At 45.6% G+C, this 27,414-nt stretch overlaps 1 protein-coding gene across 1 annotated transcript; it reads right to left on the bottom strand.

Annotated features, from left to right (window-relative positions):
- Positions 1 to 1,917: 1,917 nt before the first annotated feature.
- On the bottom strand, positions 1,918 to 20,066 carry PNLIPRP2 (pancreatic lipase-related protein 2). Its single transcript, XM_006831385.1, has 12 exons — positions 20,003 to 20,066; positions 17,930 to 18,084; positions 15,623 to 15,748; positions 13,865 to 13,999; positions 13,076 to 13,187; positions 11,435 to 11,554; positions 9,511 to 9,630; positions 6,673 to 6,791; positions 5,865 to 5,994; positions 5,471 to 5,582; positions 3,189 to 3,356; positions 1,918 to 1,981 (listed from the first exon to the last, which is right to left on the bottom strand). Exons 1-12 carry the CDS (start codon positions 20,049 to 20,051, stop codon positions 1,918 to 1,920), a joined length of 1,410 nt encoding a protein of 469 aa, XP_006831448.1. The 5' UTR covers positions 20,052 to 20,066.
- Positions 20,067 to 27,414: the final 7,348 nt, after the last annotated feature.

Here is a 27,414-nt window from a genome sequence, read left to right as displayed (position 1 = left end):
CCTCTTGAGTCCTCTGTGGCCACGCCACTGACTCTGGGCCCAAGAGTCCCCAGGTCTCATGCTTTGGTTTTGGTACCACATATGCAACAAGTAGGAGAAGAATGTCAATCAAAATGGCCATCAATGGTCAATTTTGTATCTGAATGATATCTTCCTGACACATGCTTGAGAAAAGCAAGGACATTCAGTAGGGCACTTAGGGGAGCTAGCTGTACTGATACGTATAGATCCCAGTTCATTCTTTTAAATTGCTCCTGTTATATTTTGGATTATCAGATGGGTGTGACTGCTGAGTTGTTTACATTTATATTGCCCTGATTACTAATGAGGCTGAATCTTATATTTATTTGTTATTCAGGTTCCTTTGTGGATTATCTGCTATGTCATTTGCCCATGTTTTTCTTGGGTTAGCCTTTTTTCAAATGCCTTCTTTGAGGCTGTGACTTTTCTTTTTCTTTGTTTTTGGTGTCTCCTTACTCTTAAAGAACAACTCGTGCCTGCCAGCATGTCTTCCTTCATTTGCTAGCTGTTTTTTGTATACCAGGTACTGTATGAAGTGGTTTGCATGCTTTATCTTATGTCATCTTTACAATGACCCTATGTAGCAGGACAAGGTAAGTGTTCCCACTATAGAAATGAAGTAGCTAGTCCAGATTGCCCAGGTAGAAAGAGACAAAGTTGGGAGGCAAACCTGGCTCTACTTGACTCCAGCGGTAGACTGTTAAACCTGATACCATTAGAACTGGTAAAAATGAAGTCTAGAATGTCCATTGTAAAGGCTTACATTATGGAGTTCATTACAAAGGTAGATGGAAACACTTATGGTGGTGTCCAACCTTGGCCATGTTGTTGTTGTTGTTGTGTGCCATGGAGTTGGTTCTGACTCATAGCGACCCTGCACAGGGTTTCCGAGGCTGTTAATCTTTACTGGAGCAGAATGCCTCATCTTTCTCCCGCGGAGCAGCTGGTAGTTTCGAACTGCTGGCCTGCGGTTCGCAGCCCGATTTGTAACCACTACGCTACAAGAGCTCCTTAACCTTGGCCATACAGCTCCTGAAAAGCTTTAAAATACACTGTTGGTCAAAAGATGGGAGTAGGTAATCTTGCAGTCAGTCCAGGAACAGAGAACCCTAGGACCATCGAGGGAGAGGTGCATGAGTGGAATGTGAGACCCTATCCAGAGAAGCAGCGATGCCAGAGATGGAGGCAGACATGAGGACATGGAGGGAGGGAACAGCTGAGGACTTTAGGGAAAGAGAAAGGCTGTGTGCTGGCATCCAGGTGCTGGTGACCAGGAGACAGGCTTGTTGAATGTGTCCTTTGGTTGTTTAAATTATTATATATTCCTGAGTGTTTTTGTGTACATCCCTCCTTCCCCCTGCAAAAACAACAACAACAGAGAAAATAGAAGTAGAACTACCAGCTGATCCGTGGGAGAAATATGAGGTGTTCTGCTCCCGTAAAGATTTGCAGCCTTGGAAACTCTGTGCAGGGTCACTATGAGTCAGAACTGACTCCATGGTACTTAACAACAACAACAAATGATGATGCACAGAGAAGATTGTAATCATTACAATGAAACAATGTGTGTAAAACTAATGTTCCCCCATGTAAACTAATCACTCAATTCACAATAAAAACTTAAATATCTATCTATCTATATCTATATATAGTGTTGGTTTAGTAAGCCTGAGTATGGGGATTTTCTCTTAAAGTTCCCCCAAGGTGCCAGAGGTGGGTGGGTGAGAACTTCTAAGCATCGTATGCACCCAACACGGTTTCAATCCCAACAACCATTTCTGAAACATAACACTAGATCATGGAGAAGAATTATACATCAATGTCCAATGAATACCACCAAAACTGGGTGCATTATACATTTTATTATTGCAAAGATCAAAGGGCGGCACCACCTTTTCAACAAGGGTAAAGGGATTGTAAAACATCTTCACGCACAGTGTCACTGCTACAAAATTTATACCTGTGAAGGAAAACATTTTCAGTGTGAGGCCCTTTTGCTTGTGGGAATGTGATCTCAGATAAGCAAATACCATTTAGCCAACCCCCTGGAATTCAGATTGCTTTGACTGAAGATTTTTCTTGCCCCAGGCATAGATTCTCACTGAAAAAACTCCCTCAAGAAACAACTGCCCCTCAGTGTGGGCTCTTGATGAACTAAAAGTAAATTAGCCATGTCAAAGCAAGGTTTCAGAAAACTGAGGTAATCTTTGGCGGGCTTGCAGTTTTTGGCCTTGAAATGAGTTCCCGGCTGCCCAGAGGGACTTTCTATGTCTGGTTAAGATGAGGAAACTCTGCTTGTATGGATGTAAAATGGTACAGCCACTTTGGAAAACAGTCTGGTGGCCCCTCTATAGGGTAAACATAGATCTACCCTATGATCCAGCAATTCTACTCCTAGAGAAATTCCAAGAGAAATAAGAATGCATCTCCATACAAAAATCCAGACACAAGTATTCATAGCAGCATTATTCATAATAGTCAAAAACTGGAAAAAATTCAAATGTCCATTAACAACGAATGGGTAAATTAAATATGGTATATTTGCACAACGGACTATCTATTCTTCATCAATTAAAAGGAATGAAGTCCTGATCCATTCTACAGCATGAATAAAGCCTTTAAAATATTTGCTAAGTGAAAGAAATCAGACACAAAAATACAGACATTGTATGATTCTGTTTATATGGAATGCCCAGAATAGAAAAATCTATAGAGGCAAAAAGTAGCTTAGTGGTTGCCTAGGGGTCTTGGGGTGATGGCTAATGGGCATGCAGTTTCTTTATGGGGTGTTAACAATGTCCTAAAATTGATTGTAGTAGTAGTTGTACAGCTTTGTGACTCTACTAAAAATCATTGAATTGTACACATTAAATGGGTGAATTGTATGATATGTGAATTGTATTTCAATAAAGAGGACTTTTACTAAGTCATTGAATTGTACACATTAAATGGATGAATTGTATGGTATGTGAATTGTATTTCAATAAAGAGGACTTTTTAAGATCATGAAAGGTTCCTGCTCTTGAGTTGGTACATGGTTAAATGGGTGGGGAGAAAGGGATGGAGGGATGGATGGATAGGTAGATGGGTGATGGGTGATTGGATGGATGGATGGACGTGTGTACACATGAATGAAAGAATACATAAATATAAACAGACAGACTTACTCAGTCTCATCTTCACCACTTTGCACTGTGATTTGGGAAGCCCCCAGTGTGGGCCGGAAGAGATTTATCACGTGGTTGTTCCAGAGGAACTTAACTTTCTCGAGTTTTCCAACATTGAGGTCCACATCAATGTCAAGCATATGACTTGCATCTGGTTTGAGGGATCCTCTGAAAATGTAGATATTCGATGTTAAGTTAGTTGGACATATGGATACATGAGGTGATAATTATGTATCAGTTCTTCCAAACAATGGCTATCGTTATTGGTTTTCTGTAAATGCCTTTAATGTCTAACAGACAGACATATATTTGTGTAGAACATGTCTTTACAAAATACTGCTCTTTAGATAGATTTCCACTGTCTTAGAGTTTCCCTAGAGCAGAGTCAAGTGTTTGGGGTGGGATATTAGCTCTGTAAATTCACTATGTGGTTGTTGTTAAGTGCCTTCAAGTTGGTTCTGACTCATAGAAACCATATACATGGTTTCCAAAGAGCAGCTTGTGGGTTTCAATCACCGACACTGTGGTTAGAAGTCCAGTGCTTATCCTACAGTGTCACACCCGGACAGAACTAATTTATATGGTGTCTCATTTTTAAAGTACCATACGGTTTAGCTGAGGGCATTTCTTAGCATCTCATGTGTAGCACAGAGCCACTGGGTGGTATAAGGTGTTCACAGGCTTGTCTGATAATCAAGAGGTTGAAAGTTTGAGTCCTCCCTGAGGCACTTTGGAAGAAAGGTCTGGCAATCTACTTCCAAAAAATAAGTCTTAACAGTGGTATGGAGCACAGGTCTACTTTGAAATATATCGGGTCACTGTGAGTTGAAGTAGATTCTACAACACCTGGTTTTCATATGTAACACAATAAGTTGTTAAAGGATTTTAAGTCAACATGGGACTTATTATGTAAAAGTCAGAGCAGAAAATGGAATGGAATTCTACAGTACAGATTATGTATTCATCCAGCACATACATACCAAGTGCCTCCTGTGCCCACAATATGCCCAGTGCTAAGTCTGTCACTGAATGGTTTAAAATCAAGAACATTGTGCACCAGGATTGTATTTTTTCACCATACTTAGTTAATCTGTATGCTGAGTAAATAATCTGAGAAATTGGATTATATGGAGAGAAACATGGCATCAGGATTGGAGGAAGGCTCATTAACAATCTGTGATATGTAGGTGATACAACCTTGCTTGCTGTAAACAAAGAAGACTGAAAACACTTAATGATGAAGATCAAAGGCCACAGTTTTTGGTATGGATTGCATCTCAATGTAAAGAAAACAGAAATTCTCACAGCTAGACCAATAAGCAACATCCATATAAATAGAGAAAAGATTGAAGTTGTCAAAGACTTCATTTTCCTCAGATCAATCATCAACACTCATGGAAGAAGCAGTCAAGAAATCTATGTACTGTATTAGTCAAAAAAAAAAAAAAAAAAAGTTTGAAGAGCAAAGATGTCAGCTTGAGGACAAAAGTGCTCCTGACCTAAGCCATGGTATTTTCAATAGCCTCATATGCATGTGAAAGCTGGACAATGAATAAGAAGACCACAGAAGAATTGATGCATTTGAGTTATGGAGTTATAGGACAATATTAAGGGCACCACTGACTTCCAGAAGAGCAAACAAATCTGTGTTGGAAGAAGTACAAACAGAATGCTCCTTATAAACCAAGATGGCCAGACTTCATCTCCCACACTTTGGACATATTATCAGGAAGGACTAGCCTCCGGAGAAGGACATCATGCTTAGTAAAGTGGAGGGACAGCAAAGGAGAAGGAGAACCCCAACGAGATGGATTGACATGGTGGTGACAACAATGGGCTCAAAGTTCTGTTCTGTCATACAGAGGGTCACTATGAGTTGGTCTCAACTGGACAGCACCTAACAACAATGCCAAGCCTATCACAACAACCATAATGATGCTCTATCAAAATTATGAACATTTATTAGCTATAACCAAACACCTTGAGGGAATAAATGGCTGGGCGGGGGGTTCAGGACATCCAGGTCAATTGGCATAACAGAGTCCACAAAGACAACAGACTACATTCTACTTTGGCGAGTAGCAACTAGAGGCTTAAAAGCTTTGGAACAGCCATCTTGGCTGCAACTTCTGGTCTCCTTTCCGAATCAAAGAAGTGTGAAGAAAATTAAAGATGCAAGAAAATAATCCAAAGGGAATTTATCCTGCAAAGTTACAGCACTGCCTATTATAAAGCAGTTTGTAAGCATTTTGTTTGTGTGTGAATAATCTATTATGACTTACTTGAAGATCTCATATTGCTTTGTGTTCCCATTACTTCCATACAAAGCGATCCTGATGTAGCCATTCACATTTTTTTTCCCAGCAAGTGTGACTGATACTCTGTACCGCCAAACTGTCCAGAAAAATACAATCAGTTCAATGAACTAACCCATCTTGCTAAATAAGGATTCTATGGAAATATTGTTGTCCCAGGGTCTGACTCTCCCATCTCCCGAAAAGCAGAAATGTGACTAATGGTTTTCTTTAATGAAGGTGGGTCCGCAGGAATCCAGTTCTAAGTGGGGGATTCAGAAGACATTAATCGAATAGTTCAATAGAATTCCTTACCAATCAGGCTGATATACCTTTTAAAATTATTTGCAATAATTTTTAAATGAGTAAAATGGAGACTCACGGGTAAAGTTACCACTGTCCCCTGTGTTCAGGAAAAAGGTCTGTTCCACGGCACTGGTTTTCCCCTTAAACTGGTCAGCATAGTGTCCCATTTTGGGGCATCCTCCACTTGGACAAGGGAAACATCCATGCTATTTAAAAAAATGAAACAACCCCCAAACCCCCCAGCATCTGTCTGTTAGTGATGGGCCTTTGACTCCGTCATTCACTCATCCAACCTTCTTCCTATCCATTTTCCAATCTGTTTGTTTATTCATTCATCCATTCCACTCACCCATCTTCTCATGTGTCCATTTGGCCATCCATCTACCCATTCGTCCTCTGTCTACTCTCTCATTTACCCATCCATTCTTCCATCCTTCCATCTGTCCATGCCCAGTATTATGTATAGAACTCTGTGAGTCAGAATCAACTCATTGGGAAACAACACCATGTATGTACACATCTGCATCTAGGGGGCTTCAAAAGTTTGTGGAAAAATTCCACTATCTTTTAGTTCCATTTTCCATGAACTCTTGAAGCCCTTCTCTGATGTGTATAGATGGATAGATAGAGAAAATGAACCCAAGCAATTATAGCAAAACTGCTACCACTAGGTGATGGGTGTACAGGTGTTCACTGTATGCTTGTTTCAACTATGGGGAGAGTTGACATTTCTGTGCCCTGTCCCTCTTGCCCACCCTACACCCTGAGGAAGGCTTCCTGGGGCTGATTCATAAGCTGCCAACTTACATCTCTTTGTTTTGTTCTAAGCCAGAGAGACAAAAACATCACTAACATTATCTCCCTAGGGTCCCAGCATGACCCACCTCCTGAAACTCATCATAGGAGTCACATGGGTAGCCCAGGAAACCATCTGGGGTGATGATGCTGCTTGAGTAATACTTGTAGCTTCTTAGGTGGTTACAGGCTACAAAATCCCGGGTTCCTGGGAAAGCAAAGATGGTGCAAGCTCACAGGAGGCACGTCACTTCAGGAATATAAATCATTGTAACCAACAGAGGAATCACACATGGTGTCAGCATTCCTGAGTGCCTTGGTCACAACTCAAAACTTCTATCATTGACTTAGACATACTTAGAGGCAAGCAGGAAATTTGGGAACTTGCTTCGTAACGGTAGTTAGTCTTCCCACCATTGTGTCTATCTGCTGAGGACAACCACCAGATTGAAGACTGGTGAGTTTTTGTTTTTTTTAAGTTTTTATTGTGAACTGAGTGATAGTTTACATGGAGAACATCGGTTTTACACCATTGTTTCATTGCAGTGATTACAATCTCCTCCGTGCATCATCATTCAACAGTATTTGCTTCTATTTCCCTTGTTGTTGTTGTTGTTGTTTTTCAAGAGGGGGATGTACACAAAAATACTCAGGTATATATAATAATTTAAACAAGGAATGGCGAGTTTTAACAAGTGCTTTTCTCTAGTCTCCAGGGGACAGGCAGGCAATGGGAATGACTAAGGATATTGCTGGGGGCAGAGAAGTACATGTTAGCTTCTAAACAATTGTTGTCATATTAAAAGAGAAGTCCAGATTTCATCCATCTTCTGATTTTTTATGAGAAGCCAGAATCTTTTCTATGAAAATCTTTCCCTGCTTAAATGGTGGCAATACATTTCCATTTTTAGCACAGCCACTGTGAAGGCCAATCAAATACGGCCATGAGTTATATCCTGTCCGTGAGCCACAGTTTGAGAACTCTGGGCCACTCTGAGTAGGCCTGTTCTAAGAACCAGCTTTTCCATTCCTATGAATTCTGGTTGAAAAATTTCTCTTCTTTGCTATTCTGGTTACAAGGTAAGAGCCATGGAGAGGCAGACCACGCTGCCCCTCCAGCCACCCTTGTGTTGCATTTTATTTACCATATATTTTTTTTTTTTCTTTAGACCAAAGTCTTCTTGCTTGGAAAATTATTTTCCATTTCCTCAGAGACTTGGTATAAAACATTCAATGGTGTGGTCCATGGAGACAGTAAACACATCTGAGGACCACTCCTGGGGTATCTGGTGGTCTTTGTTCACCACCCCTGAGAAAGGACCCTTTCCCTTTGTGTTGAGTGGATTAGCTCTCCACAGAGACTTGCCCCACCAGGCCCCATGACCCAGCCAGTGCCTTCCAGCCAAAGCCAGATGCCAAACGCCCCATGCCAATGTGCCTTCTCAGACAACAGAACCTGTTTCAAACTTAATTGTTTCTTTCATCCCAAATTGCAGCCCAGAGATCCCACAATAGAGAAGAAGGTGGATTTAATTGTTCCTCGATGCCCAGCGTCTGAAGGCTCAGAGCTCAACACAATAGAAACACACTCCAGAGTTCATGGACTTGTTCCCTCTAAATTGCTTCTTTAATTAAACCTGGGCTCTTTTCTATTATGTGTACCTGCTTGTCATTTCTGGGAGTGGGCAGCTATTATTGTAACTCTGGGGTTCTTTCAGGGATTGTAGAACAGTCGCGTCTTGCCGGAAGTTACCTGGTGTGGTGCTCACAAGGGGTCATAAAGTCTGATTATTTGTCAGTGGTTGTGGCTGCTGCTTTATTGACAGCTCTTTAAACATGAGAAATATGAAAATACCACCCAAGGCCACTTAATTCAATTTAACAGCCTATGCTGGGTCTTGAGTGAGGTTCTGGGGCATCTGGGATACCCACACCACAGTCTCGTGCTTTGGAGAACTCCAGGCTTAGAAAAACAGAGACTGACATAAAATTGTTACAAGCTCATAGCATTCACTTTCAGGAAGGAGAGTGGGGGAGTCTAGTTTCGGGGGAGGGGTAGCTGAAACAGTCCAAGGTCAGCCAAGAGGCAGCTAATGTGATGGGGCTTTGATGACACCTAATAGTAGGTGTGGAGTCCTGATGTGGCGCTGAGGGCTAATGCGCTGGGCTGCAAAGTCTATTTGAACTGCAAGGTCGGTGACTCAAATTTACCAATTGTCCCTTGTAAATCCTATACAGGGTCTCTATGATGTTACTATGAACAGGTTCCACCAAAACTTCCAGATTAAATAGAGTAGTAAGAAACGCCTGGTGATATACTTCCAAAAGTACGCCAGTGAAAACCCTGTGGGACAACACACCCCATGGTGGACGGGGCAGGGCTGGACAATACTTCGTTCCATTGTGCATGGGTTGCCACGGGTCAGGGGCTTACAGCAACAACAGTGATAACAATATTAGGGATAGTGAGCCTATTGGCTCAGATAAATGGCCTCACACACAAAGCTCCTAGGAGCCACTAGGTCCCCCAGGCCTCTAGCTGCCCCCTCCAAGTACATGCTTCCCAAACCCAGAGGGCTCGTACAACCTTGGTCTGCTTCCTTTTCATCCCTAATACCCAACAACAGCAAATGGCAAGACAAAATCGTCTAAATCTTCACTTAATCTTGTCAAACCGGGGCAGAGATGGAGACAGTACAGGCTGAAGGATAAGATTAAGGTTTTGCAGCCAGAAACTGGACTTATATATAAAGTGACCTTTGGCAAGTTTTGTGACTTTTCTGAGCCCCAGTTTCCTCATCTGTAAAATGGGACTGCCCAGCATAGCTGCCTCATGACATTGCTGTGAAAATGGCTGGCACAGAATAAGGACTCAAAAAATGGCAAATTTGGTATCCTGAAGGCCACACACTCTTGAACTCACCTACCTTCCCATATCCCATTGATGTCCACAATGGTAGACAGAATGTTTTTCTGACATCCCGGCATATGCTTTCCTCCATTTGGAAAGAAATCCAAGTGGCCCACCTTTTGACTCATTCCAAACCCTGAAACATTTGAAGCAGAGGTGAGCAGGAGGTAAGTGGTCCCAAAGTTAGTTGTGCATAGTGGTTACGAATCGGGTTGTGAACCTTAAGGTCAGCAGTTCGAAACTACCAGCTGTTCCACAGGAGAAAGATGAGGCTTTCTGCTCCGGTCAAGATTTACAGCCTCAGAAACCCTGTACAGGGTCGCTATGGGTCGGAACCTACTTGACAGCACTTAACAATAACAACAACAACAACAGGGCAACCGAAGCACGGGTCTTCTCAGCAAATTCTCTAAGCTCAGCCATCACTGCCCAAAGTTCCAGGAGACGTGTGCTGAGTAAGTGAGGGAGGGGTGGGTAAAGGAAGTGCGACAGGGGGAGATGGGCTCCGGGCGAGAGCATGCACACACATGCTTATGTGTTAGTAAGTCTGTGTGTCTTGGGGAGACCTTGGACAGCAGTGATATGCCTTCATATCAGTATATAGTAGCAGGCTCCCATCAGAATGTGCAAGTTGGTGTCATTTTTATTAATATTTTCACCTCTACAAGGTCGGTGGTTCAAACCCACCAGCTGTTCCTTGGAAATATTATCAGGGTAACTGTGAGTCAGAACCAACTTGACGACACTTAACAACAACACTCATCTGAAATGTTCATCACTATTTTATATTGATGCCATATACAATTGATCATTATGCTAGGAGTCAGAGCGCACTGTCTAGCCACACTGGTTTTAGGAGCACACAACAATGTGATTTCTCTCACAGCTTCTGTGAAGTTGAGTAGTTTCTTCACCTCACTGAACCTCAGTTGCCTCAGTTAGAAAATGGTGACCATCGTGCCCACTTTTAGGGCTGTTACAAGGATTGATGTTCACTTAGCACCCACACGCTGAGTCAGTTCCAACTCACAGTAACCCTATAGTTCAGAGCAGAACTGCTCTCTACGATTTCTGAGCCTGTAAGTCTCTATAGGAGTGGGCAGCCTCACCCTTCTCCCTAGAAGCGGCTGGTGGGTTTGAACTTTGGACCTCACAGTCAGTAGTCCAATGCTTAATACACTGTGTCTCTGGGGCTCCTTTCATTCAGCGCAGTCTATGGTAAACACTCACTGATACCATCACCATTAAAAACATCTTGATGGTCAAAGTTTCATGAGCGGTTATGTTAGAACATACCCACAAGAACACATTGAGTTTGGAAGTTTTGACAAAATCAATAAGAAAGAAAACGCACCCCCAAATGCACTTGATGTTTTGTAAGAGCAGGTCACATCTCAATCACTGTACATTTTCCCCTCCGGATATTGGCAGACTGGGGAAGGATGCAGGGTTTGAAGATTGCGGAATGCCTATCAGAGGCTGTAGCAGTGATAACAGTCCCACCCAGGGCCATGGTTGCTATCACTGGCACTGTTGTGGTTGTGAAGTACCACGGACTCTGTTCCGATTCATAGTGATCCTGTATAGGGTTTCAGAGGCTGTATATCTTTGTAGGGGCAGAAAGCCTCCTCTTTCTCCTGCTGGCACTATACTGTTGTTTATTTGTTGCTGGCACCCATTTTGACTGGTGAGTACTTAAGCCATTCCTGAATTAGCTATTTTGAATTTTACCCTGGTAGTATGTAGTATGCATGGGGCTGCAAGGTCAGTGGTTCAAACTCACCAACTGCTCCTCGGAAATGCTATACAAGGTTGTTATGAGTTGGAACCCACTCAAAGGCACTTAACAACAACAAAGTATAAGAGCGTGTGTGTGTGTGTGTGTGTGTGTGTACCTGGGCTATGGCCCTGGTCACTAGGAGGTGGAGTGAGGGACTCACCCAGGAAAGGGATTATGGGAGCAGCATCTGTGTGAATCACGTCCACAAACATGGCGTCTGATGGGTCCAGCCGAACCTCCTCTTCTGTGCCCTGGAAGCATGGCTCTGCCGGATCCAGCCCTGAAAGAGAGGACATGTCCAGATACTCTGTACCCTCAGACTGGCAGTAACAATCCTGGGCAAAGGGTCCCAGACCCTGGACATGTTTGTCATCCATGTTCAGAAGTGCACCTGCAGTTCCTCATCTACTCAGACGTGAGAGAGGATGGGACAGAAAGGTCTGAAGTGGGGCTGCTGCCTGGCCAACAACAGTCAGATACCCCAGAGACTAGCTCCATGAAGGATCTGGTGTCCTCCTGCCGCTTCAATTCCCTTTTCCTTTTTGCTCACACATGCTCCTATTTTACTACTGTTCTTGGAGACATCAAGCTCCGTGGCCTACCAGCTCCTTCTCAGTCCCTGAGACTTGAACAGTCTGTTCCTCTGTCTTTGCTCATGCTGTTCCCTAGCCTGCCGTGCCCTTCCCCACATTCTCACTTCATCAAAATCTTTCTCCTCCATGAATTCAAATGCCACCTTCTCAGTGAGATCCCCTCCATCCTAGCATGGGAATTTTGGCCTTCCTTTTCTCAATCCTGCCGAGGATTATTTTGCATATATTAATTCAGCTTTAATTTTCTTTGCCTATGGTGGCTCCATATGATAAGTACTGGAATGCAAACCACAAGGTCTGCGGTTCAAGCCTGCCAACCGCTCTGTGGGATAAAGATGAAGCTTTCTGCTCTTACAAATATGTAAAGTTTCAGAAACCCTAATAAGAGTCTCTACAAGTTGGAATCAACTGTCGGCATTTAACAGCAACAACAATGCCTATGTGTAGTGGGCATGCATTTTTGCCTAGCAATTCATTCATTCAGTATTTACTGAGAACTTCCCCCAGCGGCATGTTTCAGCTGTCTTCTTTCATTTTTCTGCCTATGGCTGGCAACTGCTTAGTAAATAGTTATTATTGTTGTTAAGTGCCGTCGAATCGGTTCTGACTCACAGTGACCCCGTATAGGGTTTCCAAGGAGCAGTTGGTGAGCTTCAACCGCAGACCCTGAGGTTCAAACCAACTTGGCATTCCAGTGCATTAACCCACAGCGCCACACCACGACTCCAATCGATAGTCGTGGAACTAGTGAATTCATTTTATTTCCAAGTCAGTTCACCTAGGACACAATGCCAGATTCTAGAAATAACAGCTCTGAAGTCATGTGTTTAGCAATCAAATTACATTTTACTTTCCCTTATAAATGTATTTTTATTTATAATTTCTATTTTTAAATATACATTACACACAGTGCATGAGAAGGCTTCAAAAAGTTCATGGAAAATGGAATGAAAAGTAAATGGAATTTTTCCACGAATTTTTTGACGCCCCTTGGTACTTTCCTCACCTAAAATCAGTTGCCAGAGGACCAGAAGGGGCCTTCGCCAGGGAAATACACAAAGCAGACTTCCACCTTTCGCACCCGGGTTTCCCACCCTGTGGTTTTAGAACCCCCACACCCTGGGTTTTTGGGTCCCCGCCCCCCACGAGGAGTCTGGGGTCTTCCTCCCGGGGTTGGGGATCCCTGGTCTGCCCTCCGCGATCCCTACCTGTGATCCTGCCCAAGCGCCCCTCCAGCCTCCTGCCGGCCTCCGCGGCCGCGTGGGAACCCAGACTGTGGCCGATCAGGTGCACGTTTTCGGGGCTATGACCCGTCTCGCTCTGCGGAGGGACCGAACATCAGGCTGCACGGTAGCTCAGGTGCCACAGGTAGCCGGGTGAGGAGGGCTTGATGTGGGAAGGGGACCCTGCCCAGATACGCGGGAGCAGGAGCCAGGCTCTAGAGGAACCCCGGCCCCGGGCCTCGCAGTGAGCGCGTCTCAGGGCGAACTGGTGCGCGAGGCAACAGTGCTGACCAGTGGCCAACGCGTCAACTGCACGCGCCCAGCGCAGGGACAGACTTCCTCCCAGCTCCATCCTCATATTTGGCAGGAGTTGTATAACAGCATGGATATTGAGGGGAGGCTGGGACAGGCGTCGGGCGTGGGGTGGGGAGCCGCGGTTCAGGGTTTCTCTAGAAAGACCTTCCAGAAGGATGTAAAGGATTTATCCTCGAAGACCGCCTACGAATACTGATAACTTGTGGACAACCCCAGGCCCTCTCATTTCACAAAGTGTAACTGGGGCTCTAAGAAGTTGAGTAGCTTGCCCCAGGCCCCGCAGTGAGGTAATGACAGGACCTGGGGTTTTCAGGACAATCCATGGAGAAGGATTAGAATCAGTCACCTGATTTCCAGCCCATGCCCACAAAGCTCTCAGAGTTCCTCTGGTAATATGGGGTCCTTCCCTAAGCCTCTGACTGCCCCACCCCATAGACTCTGGCCCAGGCAAGGTTTTACCGACAGCACTTGTATTAAAAAGGCGATCTCAGCTCCCACCACCCTGATGTTGTGGACAGCTTGGGTGTAGGGTGCCCGGGACCCTTTTCTCCAGTCCACGCAGATGCAGTTCACTTGCTCCACTGTAAACATTTTCTGTGGAAGACATTCAAGAGAGAGGCCAGTTTATGAACAGCCTTAGCATGCACATCCCTGAGATAGGAATTGATGTTCATCAAACACGTGTTGTGTGATGGAGTTTACAACCAATCCCTCACTTCCATCACTGCTCGCTGCAACCCTCTGACCTGGGTATACTTACCTCCACATACCAGATGTGGAAACTGAAGCTTGAAATAGGTAATTGTCTAAGGTCTCACTGACCAGAAAGACCACTTGCTATGTCAGTGGGCATACGACATCCCAAGGGCCAAATCTGTCTGTTTTTATAAATAAAGTTTTATTGGAGCACAGCCATGCCCATTGGTTTACATGTGGATAGAGACCTGTTTTTGCATTCTACCTGTGGGTTCAAGCTTGGGTATCTATTGAACTTTTTTTGTGTCTTAATTTCCTCATCTATTAAATGAGGCAAAAAAATGGTGCCATCCTTGCAGAGTTTCTGGGAGGATTACATTAAATGGGATATGAAAATGAATGACAGTGTTGGCTCTTATTAAGTGTTCAGGAAGTGGTTGTTATCCACATTGTTCACTGCTGCTGTTCATAGTAACATGAGAACTGTACCGTCCAGTACAGTAACCATTAAAGACAAGTGGCTATTTACACTTAAATTAAAGTGAAAGTAATTAAAAATAAACTAAATTTAAAATTTAATTCTTGGGTAATAACTCTCGCCACATTTCAAGTGCTCAGTGGTCACATGTGGCTACTTATTTGACAGTGCAGACAGACATTTCATCATTTCAGGACATTGTATCGGAGAGTGGTGCTTTAGCAGGCCAAGTTTCACTGTTTTTTTATGCCACATAGGGGTTGTATTATAAACCATGAGATACAACAGCGATGTCACTAGGGGGGTTTGGGGGGTACAGATGGCACTGGACCTCACTGTCAGTGGGAGTGACAATAAGATGTCTGTGTATGAAAAGTTGGTGCCGTATTTCCACAGAAATTTATTAGGTTTTATAAGAATATCCTGCAGTTCAATGTGGAAATAGTTTGCAAAATAATTTTGTAGTTTTTACCTATTGTTGTTGTTAAGTGCAGTCGAGTCGGTTCTGACCCATGGCAACCCTGTATAGGGTTTCCGAGGAATAGCTGGTGAGCTTGAACCGCCCACCTTGAGGTTCAATCGACTTTGCAGTCCAGCGAATTAACCCTCAGGACTCCAGTATTTATCTAGTTCATGAAATATTACATTTATTTCAGCAAATTACAACCATATTTCTCACATTATTCTATGATTAAAATCAATAGTACACATTACTAAGAATTCTGTATGGTATGGTATGGGAAGAGGTCTATGGAAGTGAGGGTGACACCAGGAGTTACTCCTCTGGGTGACACTACTTCTAGTGACATCATTGAGAGACAAATGCCACAGTCCTTACCTCTGGGACTTTCTAAGTGGACTCTCAGCTCTTCTGTCCCAGGGAGGGAGTTGGCTAGAAAGTGGTGGTTGGAAGAATTCAGGAGTGGATGCCTCTGAGAACCCAGGCTTTCTTGGCAGTTTTAGGAAGGACCTATCTCTCCCTGGAGTATTCCTTCCCCATCTCAGAGGCACTGAGTGATTTTCTCTCCAGGACTGTCCCTTACCTTGCACATGTCTGACAACCAGCTTTCTTCTCCTTTGTCTATGAAGCCGTGGATGATGAAGTGCGTCTTGCGGTCCGATCGGAAGTTTGAAGCCCCTATAGTATCCGGGTCGGTGGCAGTGATCAACTGATTTAATCGGAAAAGATAAATTTGAATGTTGGACTGTCCAAGCCACAGAATTGCTGGCCAGTCTCAGTAAGCGTAGTGGTTACGAAACGGGCTGCTAATCTCAAGGTTGGCAGTTCGAAACTACCAGCTGTTCCACGGGAGAAAGATGAGGCTTTCTGCTCCTGTAAAGATTTACAGCCTTGGAAACCCTGTGCAGGGTGACTATGAGTTGGAACTGACTCCTCGGTACTTAACAACAACAACAACTCAGTAAGACTCAGTCATGGTTTGACCACCTGCTCTAAATCAGGAATCTCAGGTCTGGGCCGCATGAACAGAATTCAGAAAGTCCAAGTTCATGGGCATTTTATTTTCACTCTCCCCTGACTGAAATCCAGCATTTCCACTCATGAAAGTAGACAACAAACTCCAGTGGTGTTTATTAGCAGCACCAATGGTACTGCTAGGCCCACTAAGCACTTAGATATATTCACGTTGTATCATGATTGTTGCAGATATCTCAAAATATCCTTTAGACTCATTGCTATTTTGTTTTATTTATTTCTCATACTATTTTAGATTACATTGGCTATCAGACCAGTTCCTGCCTCTTGTTATTTAACAAGGAAATATAGTAGCACATACATGTCTCTATTATTTATTTGTATTTTTAAAAAATAGTTTCATAGTTATTTTTCCATGTAATTTTCTCTGTAACTCTATGTACTCTGCTTTATGCCTTTAAGAACGTGATGCTAGGATGGTATCCATAGGCTTCCCTGGATAGTCAAAGAGGTCCCGGCACAGAAAGGGTGAAGAGTCTGTGGTCAGAAGCATGGGGTGTGAGGGCAGAGCCAGCCCAGTGGGGCTGTGAGGGGCAGTCTTGAGTCTGTGAGGCCTGAAAATAAACCACTGTCAACTGGGCTCTTTCCACCACCCCACATGCACAAGGCACTGGTCTAAGGGGCAAGATAACAAAATGGAAACAGCTCAGTGGTCATGACCACCAAGCAGACCCTCTGCCAAGGGCACTGAGCGGTTCTCCCAGTTGTTGCTGTTATGTGCCGTGGAGTCGGTTCCGACTCATAGCTCCCTGTACAGGGTTTCCGAGGCTGTAAATCTTTACGGGAGCAGAAATCCTCATCTTTCTCCCGTGGAACAGCTGGTAGTTTCAAACTGCTGACCCTGAGGTTCGCAGCCTGATTCATAACCACCACACTACCAGAGCTCCCAGTAGGTCACCTCAAAGACCTGTAGACACTGGAGTCTTTCAACTCTCATGGATGGGAGCTGTGAGCTGCTCAAAGTCTTAGCAAGCTCTTCTTTAGGTGATCTCGAAACTGTCCTCTAGTCACCCCAAACCACCTGGAGTAACCTGTCCTGCCTCCCCCCGGGAGTCCTTCTGGGAATGGAAGGCGCTCTGAGGTTTCACTGTCTCTTCTCTTTTGTGGTTCCAGGACCCTTCTCCCCGAATGGTCTTCTAGCTCCTTAGGGAAGGATTCACATCCCCTGAGGGGCCTCTCTCCTTCTTTTGAGCAGAGCTGGGACAGACGGAACCTCCTGGGGGATACATCAGGCCTGGGGTTCCCTATAAAAGCTGCTCATTCTTTCTCCCATACCCAACCCCAGACACCAAACCACGGCCATCCTGTCAGTTCCTACTCATAGAGACTCAAAGACAGAGTGGTACTGCCCTTTATGGAAGCCGACTGCTGTATCTTTCTCTCCAAGAGCAGCTGGTGGACTTGAACATCCAACCTTTTGGTTAGTAGTCAACTATTTTAATCAATACACTAGCAGGGCTCCTCCCCATGCCCTAGAACAGGTTTTTCACTCCTGGAGTCTTTGCATAACTGTGAACACGTACATCCATAGATTTCATGAGGGTTTATGACTCCAAGAGCTAAGATTGCGAGGGAGCCATAATTTGGGACATCCCAAGGCAGTGAATTCTGTAGTAGACGGTTCCAGTAAAAGTTCCAGTGTGCAGACCCTCACCCACCCACCATCCAGCCATTTGCCAAGCCCATGCTTTGTTGTGAAGTGCCGTTGAATTGGTTGTGACTCACAGAGACCCTGTATAGGGTTTCCAAGGGGCGGCTGGTGAGCTTGAACCCTCCAACCTTGCAGTTCAAACGGCTTTGCAGTCTGGTGCATTAACCCACAGTGCCACACCAGGACTCTGAAACCCATGCTTACTTGGTAGTTATTCTGATTCTCATTTGTGTACAGAAGAAAGCGGGTGTCAATGTCTTTGGGGGTCCAGGGGAATATCTTTAAAGGTCGCTGAAGGGTCCCAGCCCATGGTTTTTCGTTAGAAAAGCAGCCAAGATGTTCAAAGCAGATCTCCTTCCCTGGGGCAAGAAGAGACAGATATGACAGATGTGACAGATATGGCAGATGTAACAGACATGGCAGACAAGGCACATATCAGTTATAAAGATGGAGTCCAGGTCTGGCTGAAGCCAAATGTTCCCCCACTTTTGTGATGGTAAGCATCACCTGGGCACTGGGAGGTGGGGGTCTGGGTGTATTGAATATGCACCTTCTCAGGACTGTCCCTCAGAGATACGGACTCAAAGTGCCTGGCCTGGGAAAAGACATGTTTAATCAGGACCCTGGGCAGTCAGGTAAGTAAAGACATCACCTGGCCTGGGAGTGACCTTGCGGGGGAATCACTAACACAAAGGAAAAGGTAGGAAATGCCTGAGGAGCAATGGACCCCCACTTCTGCTGTGAAAACAGGGTCTCAGGGGTCAGGAGGAAGAGGTCAAGAATGAGTCGGGGCAAGCCCAGGCCCAGAGACAAAGGGGGTGGGACTAGGATGCAGAGGAAAGTCCTGGCTGGGACAAAGGAGACCAAGTCTGATAGAGGAGCATGTCTCTCAGCGGGTTTGGGGGGCTCAGGCCAGGCAGTGAGGAGATGAGACCAGAGATCAGGCAGAGGCAAAGAGGGCCTTTGAGGAGTTTGGGGGAGGGACAGGAAGTGAACAGACTGTGGGGAGGAGCAAGAAGGGGATGTGGGTGGCAGGGGAGATTAGTTTTGTTTTCGGACAAATAGAAGTTGGGTATCAGAATCTCTTTGGGACGGAAGTCAGGGAAGAGGGAGCCATGGGAGCTAGAAAGCACAGAGCTGATAACAGTTGGAAGTAGAGGCGGTGGGCAAGATGGTGGGCTCTTTGGGCAGGGTATGGATCTCTCAGGGGGCACTTTCTGGTGGCTTTAGCCTGTGTCCTGCACTCGCCCACATGGAGGGTTGGAAGATGTGGGGGACCTGGAGGAATACCTCATCCTCCACTGCCCAGCTACCTGATGCCTCCTCGGGATACCCCCTCCAGTCATTGACCCGTGCAGAGGCAGTGAGTGGACTGAGCATAAGATTACTATAGAACATCTGTGTCGAGCACTGCACTGTGTAGACGTTGCTGACTAGTACAAGTTGTGCTTTCTCTTGAACTAAAGATGATATGGATTACATCTCAACGTCAAGAAAACAAAAATCCTCACCACTGGACCAATAAACAACATTCTTATCAATGGAGAAAAGATTGAAGTTGTCAAGGACTTCATTCTTCTTGGATCAACTATCAACACTTGCGAAAACAGCAGTCAAGAGATCAGACGACGTATTGCATTGGGCAAATCTGCTGCGCAGGAACTTTTTAAAGTATTGAAGAGCAGAGATGTCAGCTTGAGGACTAAGGTGCGCCTGACCCAGGCCATGGTGTTTTCAATAGCCTCATATGGATGCGAAAGCTGGACAGTGAATAAGGAAGATCGTAGAAGAATTGATGCCTTTGAGTTGTGGTGTTGGAGGAGAATACTGAAAGTGCCATGGACTGCCAAAAGAACCAATAGATCTGTTTTGGAAGAAGTGCAGCCAGAGTGCTCCTTGGAGGCCAGGATGGCTAAACTTCGTCTCTCATACTTTGGACATATTGTCTGGAGGAAACAGTCGCTGAAGAAGGATGTCATGCTGGGTAAGGTGGAAGGTCAGAGAAAAAGAGGAAGACCCCTAACGAGATGGATTGGCCAGGTGGGATCATTGATGGACTCAAGTGTGGCAGCAGTAGTGAGGTTGGCCCAGGATCGGACATTGTTTCGTTCTGCTGTGCATGGGGTCGCTATGAGTCGGTTCCGACTCGATGGCACCTGACAACAACAACAAAGATGATACTATCAATAGTAATGGCTATTAGGATGCTCTTGGCATCCAAAAGTCAGGCCCAGGACTGTTCACACTCTTCTCGAAGGGAGGGGGTGGTGTTCTCACCTCTGACGGTGGCCAGCAGGAGAAAGCCGAGGGTCCAAGAGGTCAGCATCTACATGGATGAAAACAGACAGCTGCATGCTCTGGCCTGAGCCTGGTAGGGCGGAACCCTGGTTAGGGCAGGAAGTCCTGGTCGGAAACACAGAGCCCACAGGAAGCGGGCTGTACAGGGCTGGGATCCAGGACTCAGAGTTTGTCCAACTTCTGGTCCAGGCCCCCCTGGCAGCTAGGCTTTCGCAGCCCGCTGTCCTGTCAAGCTCCCTGCTGTCCCAGAGTCCCACACTTACTGTTAGGCACCAGAGCGTCCACTCTTGGTCTGTCTGTCTGGAGGTGACCTTTTATAATCAGGCTTTATCCTTTGAACTTTCCTTAGAGGAAGGGGCAGGGGACAAAAGGTAGGATATGGCATAAGTATAAGTGTACTTTGAACCTCACCTTTATAAATACACGAAACCTGCTCAGTCAGGAACAGAGCTGTTTATATAGTGAGATTTGAGGAAAGGAAAAGCAACTCTGGGAAGGGGCTCTGTTAATCTGAATTTACATGTTCAGCTGCCAAAAGATTATGTTTCCAGAGGGATCTCAGATAAATCCCAGGGTAAAACTCCTCCCATCGAAATCCCTTGGGGAACATGGAGGACAAATGCCCTATAGCTGTTGACAGACCTGCAGGAAGGACAGACTGACGACTTGCTAGTTGGTGGCTGTGCATGTCTATGAACACACACACCTTGTTTATTTGGGGTGGAGGGTGGAGGGCGGCTGTGCATGTTTGTGAAGACACACACCTTGTTTATTTGGGGTGGAGGGAGGCTGTGCATGTCTATGAAGACACACACCTTGTTTATTTGGGGTGGAGGGTGGAAGGCATTCCCTCAGAGAACTTAGTGCTGACTTCTGCAGTACGTAGACCAATGAACTTAAACAGAGAATGAAAATGAAGGCAGTTATGTTGACCAAGAAGTTTGAAAGAATAAAATGAACACTGTCTGAATACAACTTTGTTTAGCAAAAACTATCTGTTATGTGTTATTTTAAGCTGTCACCTGTCAGCTGACCACACTGTGATGACTTGCAGATTACTGTCATGCTGGAAGATCACTACGCTATCAGGGCTTCAAGCAGGATCATCCGTATCAGTAGAGCTTCTAGACTAAGACAGAATAAGAAGAAAGGTTAGATGATCTACTTCTGAAGCTGGGCTGATGAAATCCCTGTGTATCACAGCAAAATATTGTGTAATATTCTGGAAGAAGAGTCCCCTAGCATGGAAGACATTCAACAGACACACTGACTGCAATAATCCACTCCGGCTTCACAGAGACTGTGAGGCTGCCATAGGACTGGGCAGTGTACATAACTTTGGCTGCACATGGGCTCTTATGAATAAGAGCCAACTTAATAACAATTACCAAAAACAATGGTGTTGTTCTTTAGGATAAGCACTGGACTGCAAGGTCAGCTTGAACTACAAGACTGGTGGTTCAAACCCACCAGCCACTCCTCGGAAACCTTACTCAGGGTCGCTATGAATCAGAACTGTCTCAATGACACTTAATGCCACCACCACCACCATCACCAGTATGTATTTTAAAGTTGTGGGTCAGGTGTTGGGCTGTTAACCTCAAGGGCCACCGTGATTCAAATCCACCTGCTGCTCTGTGGTAGGAACACGAGTCTGTCTGCTCCCAAAACAAAATTTACAGTCTTGGAAACCCATTTAAGTCAGGATACCCAGGGACACCTACTCACATAAGTGGCCAGTGGTGTTTCATCTGGTCAATTTCAGCTCCAGAAGGTGGAGCTGAAGAGAAGGGCAATATTTACAGTTCCCTTAGGCAAGAACCAAGACTTGTTACTCGGAGGCTTTGGGGGAGGTGGGGTGCTTTCTGTGTGAAGTGCTAAGGGAAAGATGTGGTCAGTCTGCTCTCAAGGACTCACTGAGGCAGATTCACTCAACAGAAGGAAACACTTAGCAAAGATTAGAATGATTCTGAAATACAATAGGGTTTTGTTGGTAGGCAGTGAATTTCTTGCCTCATCTGAATGACATTACAGTTTGGATGGAGAGAGACAACGGAAGCCAAGCCTCAGGTAAGGGTTGACTTTGGTCAGTCCTGGAGACTATGACGTGGAAAAATGATGCCACCTTTCTTTTCAAGCAAGAGTCACCTCTTGGGGTGACTTTAAAAAAACTCCTCTTTTAAAGAGGATAAGAATTCACCCAAGAGGCAATGCTATCCAAACAAACACATCTGGGGAAAATATCATCTCAAAGACAAGTATTGAGCTGTAAAATAATTAAGAAATAGTTGCTGTTGTTGTTAAGTGCCATTGAGTCGGTTCCAACCTATAGTGATCCTGTATAGGGTTTCCAAAGTGTGACCCATGAGCTTGAACTACCGACCTTGAGGTTCAAACTGACTTTGTAGTCCAGCACTACTGCCTTTCCTGTGGATCTCAGTTTGCTGATCTGTGAAATGGATGGAATCTAGACTGATTGAGGAACACTGACTTTGCATCAGGCTGACCCCTACCTAACAAGGAGTGGGAAGCTGTGCAATGGTGGTCAGGGGTTGGGGCCAGACCCACAGGAGTCCCAGAGCCTGACTGGTGTCTTTGGTGAAGCTGGTCAGGGAGCCAGGGAGGCATGGGAGGAGGGAGGGAAAAGGCTTCCCACTTGTTTGTAAAACCAACATAGCTCAGCTCAGCTCAGCTCAGCTCTCCTCTCCTCTCCTCTCCTCTCCTCTCTGGGGCGCCCAGAGAAGGCTTGACCAGCTGGATGCCATGGGAAGGAGGTGAGTTCCCGCACCTGTGGAAAAAACCCTTTTCCAGCCCCATGGTCACAGCAACCAGGGTCAGGCCTTATGAGTTCTGCCAGCTGTTACAGCTGACAGCCTACCAGGAGTGGGGTGACTTGGGTCTACCTTTTTGTGTACCCTAACTTGAGACCTGTTGAAACTGCTTCTTCCTTGTCCTTAGAACACCTTGTATTTATTTGCCCCTAGCCAGGTGTGGCTGCTGTCACCTCACTTTTACCAGCCTCCCAGTCGCTCCTCTACTTTATGCTGGGAACACTCCTCGTTGCCCTTAGATGTAAGATGCCTGTGTTTGAATCCTCATTCATTCACATTCCTGTTTATGTGGTTACCATGCACCTGGAACTCTCCCAACCTGAGGGCACCACAGTGAACAAAACACCCCGCTTGTGGGACTGGTGGTCCTCGGGGACCCAGCTACTGACCCACATGTAAGTAAATGCATAACTACACCTTCACCAAGGACTGAGAGAAGAACCTGGGAGGATGGCTTGTCTGTGGGTTTCATCTAAAGAGAGTAACTTGGGGGATCAGCCTGGAGAAGGGTCTGAATTTGGGGAATGTCCCAGCTCCTAAGCCCAGTGAGCGCAGCTGGCCACTTCTGGTCAGCCCCTCTTCTGCCTTAAGGCCCCCATTCCCACCTTACAGATTCCTCAGCACCAAGGGTTCAATCAGGAAGCATGCCATCAGCAGATCCCCCTCCTCCTGCCAGAGGTGTTGTCTGCATCTCCTGCCTGCCCTCAGCCCTCATTGCCCCTGGGAGAGCTTTCTTTCTCTCCTAACCCTCCATACTCATGCTCCTCCTTGGTCATAGGATAAGCACTCGACCATAAGGTCCATTCGAACTGCAAGGTTGGCAGTTCAAGTTTATAGCCACTCTTTGGAAACCCTATATAGGGTCACTATAGGTTGAAATTGACTTGATGGCACTTAACAACTACAACTACAGGAAGCCCTGGTGGAGCAGTGTAAAGTGCTCAGCTGTTGACAAAAAGATGAAACCCAAACCTTTTGCTACTGAGTTGATTGAACAGCTTAGAATTGTCCCCTAGGGAGTCCTGGTGTGGCACTGTAGGATAAGCACTCAACTGAAAGGCCAGCTTGAACCACAAGCTCAGCAGTTCATACTTGCTCCTCGGAAACGCTCTACAGGGTGACCATAAGTTGGAACTGACTCAAAGTCACTTAACCACCACAACAGCAATCTTTACAGAGGCAGACTGCTCATCTTTCTCCTTCAGAGCTGCTGTCACTCCTACAACCACTGTGCTCTTTATGTTAAGACTTCAGCCTTGGAGACCCTGGGGGTCTCCAAGTTAATCGGAATTAACTCGATGGGTTTGGTTTGAGTTTTGTCCCTCCTCGCTTCTTCCAGTTCTGTTTGCTCCTCCATCCCTGGCCCCAGAACTGTCTCTCTCTGCTGTCACCTGCTATCTCCTCTATGTTGTCAGCCCCAGGCTACAATCTCCAAGACTGAAGTAAATACACAGAGTCCTTCCTGACTAAATAATTCTTACAGTCCCTGGAGTGTTCCCATTGACCTCATTTGAGTAAAGAGAACTCAGGAGACAAAAGGCTTATGCCAAATGATCACAACATAGGGAAAGGTTTGTCTCTGTAACAGACAAAAATAGAGGTCATCATCAACATTTTGAAAATACAAAATTAATAAATTCTCAGAGAAGCGTATGACAGAGGAGCCCTGGAAGAGTGACAGCTCTTGACCGAGAATGTCAGTAGATTGTCACTTGGCTGCACATGAGAATCCCAGGAGTTTTCATGGTTGTTTTCTAATGGTTTTATTGTGACTTGAGAGATGGTTTACATGGGAAAACATTGGTTTTACATTCATTGTTTCATTGCACTGATTAAAGTCTCCTCTGTGCATTATCATTCAACAGTATTTGCTTCTATACTCTCTGTTTTATTTTGGGGGGTGGTGGTGGAGAGATGTACACAAAAACACTCAGGAATATGTAATCATTTAAACAGCCAAAGGGTACATTCTGCAAGCCTGCCTCCTGGTCACCAGCACACAGCCTTTCTCATCCCCAGGGGTTTTAACAGTCCCTGTGTGCTGTGACTCAGGAGCCCTGGTTGTTGTCGATAAGTGCCGTTGAGTCAGTTCTGACTCATAGCATCCCTGTATAGGGTTTCTGAGGAGATGCTGGTGAGTTTGAACCACCGACCTTGTGGTTCAAATCAACCTTACTGTGTCCAGTGCTTATCCTTCAGCACCACACCAAGACTCCAGTAAGACTGTGGTGATGGTGGTTATGCATCATGGAGTCAGTTCTGACTCATAGCATCCCTGTATAGGGTTTCTGAGGAGATGCTGGTGAGTTTGAACCACCGACCTTGTGGTTCAAATCGACCTTACTGTGTCCAGTGCATTATCCTGCAGCACCACACCAGGACTCCAGTAAGACTGTGGTGATGGTGGTTATGCATCATGGAGTCAGTTCTGACTCATAGCGACCCTGTATAGGGTTTCTGAGGCTATAAATCTTTACAGGAGCAGAAAGCCTCATCTTTTTCCCATGGAACGGTTGGCAATTTCGAACTGCTGATCTTGAGGTTAGCAGCCCGACTTGTAACCAGAGCTCTTTCAACTGGACTGGGTAGGACCTGGGATTTCCCATTCATTTTTAAGTTTCCAAGTGATTATGGTTTACAAGCAGATGGAGAACACAGGGATCTTGATGTTAGCTCCTTGGCTGCTTGGATGCTCTAGTAGGCAGGGGTCATCCTTGTGGATCTCCTGGTGTGTAAGCAGAGCCTGGGTTAAGTGGGCACAAAGCAGACATTAACAAGCATCTCTGCCTAATAGGTCCGGGGACACAGAACTGTGGGTCAGGCACTTTGTGGTAGCTCTGGGGTCAAAGGCCAGACCATAGTCCATAGGTTTCCTTTCTCAGGTGGCAGCACACTGGTATCGTTCATTCTCTTGTAAGATCCTTAAGACAACAACCTGAGGAAGGCAGGGCTGGGTCTGCTGCCTCCATTTAACAGAGAAGTGGAACTGTCTTGGCCAAGGTCACCTGACTTGACTGTTAGCTCACTGCTCTTTACTTTGCTTCCAAGCAGACTGCATGTTCACCTGAGCTTTTGGCCAGCGCACTGGTTTTTAATATTGTACACTCTCATTTCTTTAAGGCATGATCCTTGTACATTCTGAACAATGTACCTGTGGTAGAGTGAATTCTCTAATGTCTCCTCTAGCCATAGTCTGTAGCTCCCACAAAACAACGCTTCTGCCCTGCTGGGTCTGGGTAAGAGAAGGTGGGAGAAGATACTGATAAGGTGACATGACTCAGCTGTGGAATCTAAACACTTGAAACTCTAGCATGGGTATAAAATGAACCATCTCAGAAGCTGGAGTGGAGAGCTCACAACCAGGGGTAGAATGTGTCTTTTGGACTCCGAGATCCCTGTGCATTGAATCTCTTGACCCAGGACATTGCTATGACATCAGCGGAGGGGCAGAGGAGGAGCAGCAATCGAACCAAGAACCAGAACACGAGATAGACTTTGAGCAGGAAGCTTACTTGTAGAGTAGGGTGCCTCCAAGCACTTTAGTGTGCTGACCCACGGAGTAGAGCTGAGTGTCTTCTGGTTGAGGCTTATGGTGGAGTGGTGTGTCCTGTGGACATTTATCAGCAACTGACTGGAACAACCGAGAATTTTGATCTGTATTGTAACTAACTTGCCCAACAAAACCCATAACTGTGAGTGGTGTTTCTGAGTTCTGTGTGATTATTGCAACAAATTATCAAGCCCAGGTGAGCAGTGAAGAGTGCTGTGGTAGAAATAGTTGCTGCTTTATTTCTTGCAATGCCATTTTTTAATTTAAAACGGAACCAAACTACAATCAGACTGGTCCCATGTGCTCCCTTAAGTCTTCAGATTTGGCCAGGGTCATGTAGGCACTGTGGTCCTACCCCAAAATCCCATTTCCCTAGAACCATGTGTTTGGGGCATGGAGCTCTAGGGTTGAGTTCTAGAGCTTAAACTCCTAACAGTGTCGGAGGGCCTCAACGTCTGGAGGTGGATGCTTGAGAAGTAGCCAAGGTCTATGGCAGCAACCTTGGAACTTGCTGTGTTTGCCTTCCTGGGAGTTTCCTCCAGCTGCACAGCTGGTACAAGGACACAGTTGGAAGGAAGGGACATGGGAGGAGAACGTCTGACCCACACCTGCTGAGGTCTTCATTGGCTGCCAGCCCTGCTCTGGAGCATGTGACTGCTAACCAACACACTGGTGGTCAGGCCCCAGGTTACCCGAGACTCAGGGCAGCATCTTGGCTGAGAGCTCATGGCGTGTGACCTTGGGGAACCTCCGCTCCTGACATCCTCCCTCCCCAACTATACACTCTTCTCAGTTTTCCCCCTGTTTTAAAATCTTTTTCCCAAGTTATCTCCCACATCTGTCTGTGGAGCTGTTCTTGACCATGGAGAAGGACTCTGACCCATGACCAACCAGCCACTTGGCCTCCATCATCCCCCGGCCCCACTGACCACCACCATATGGTCCCTGTCATCACTTCAGATCTGCCAGGGCCTCCTCCTCCCCATGGGTGGTCTCCCAGTCTCCAGTCT

Source organism: Chrysochloris asiatica, unplaced genomic scaffold (genome assembly GCF_000296735.1).
Source record: "Chrysochloris asiatica unplaced genomic scaffold, ChrAsi1.0 scaffold00003, whole genome shotgun sequence".
NCBI lineage: Eukaryota > Metazoa > Chordata > Mammalia > Afrosoricida > Chrysochloridae > Chrysochloris > Chrysochloris asiatica.
Note: the sequence above shows the minus strand (reverse complement) of the source record. Positions and strands in the feature narration are given on the sequence as shown.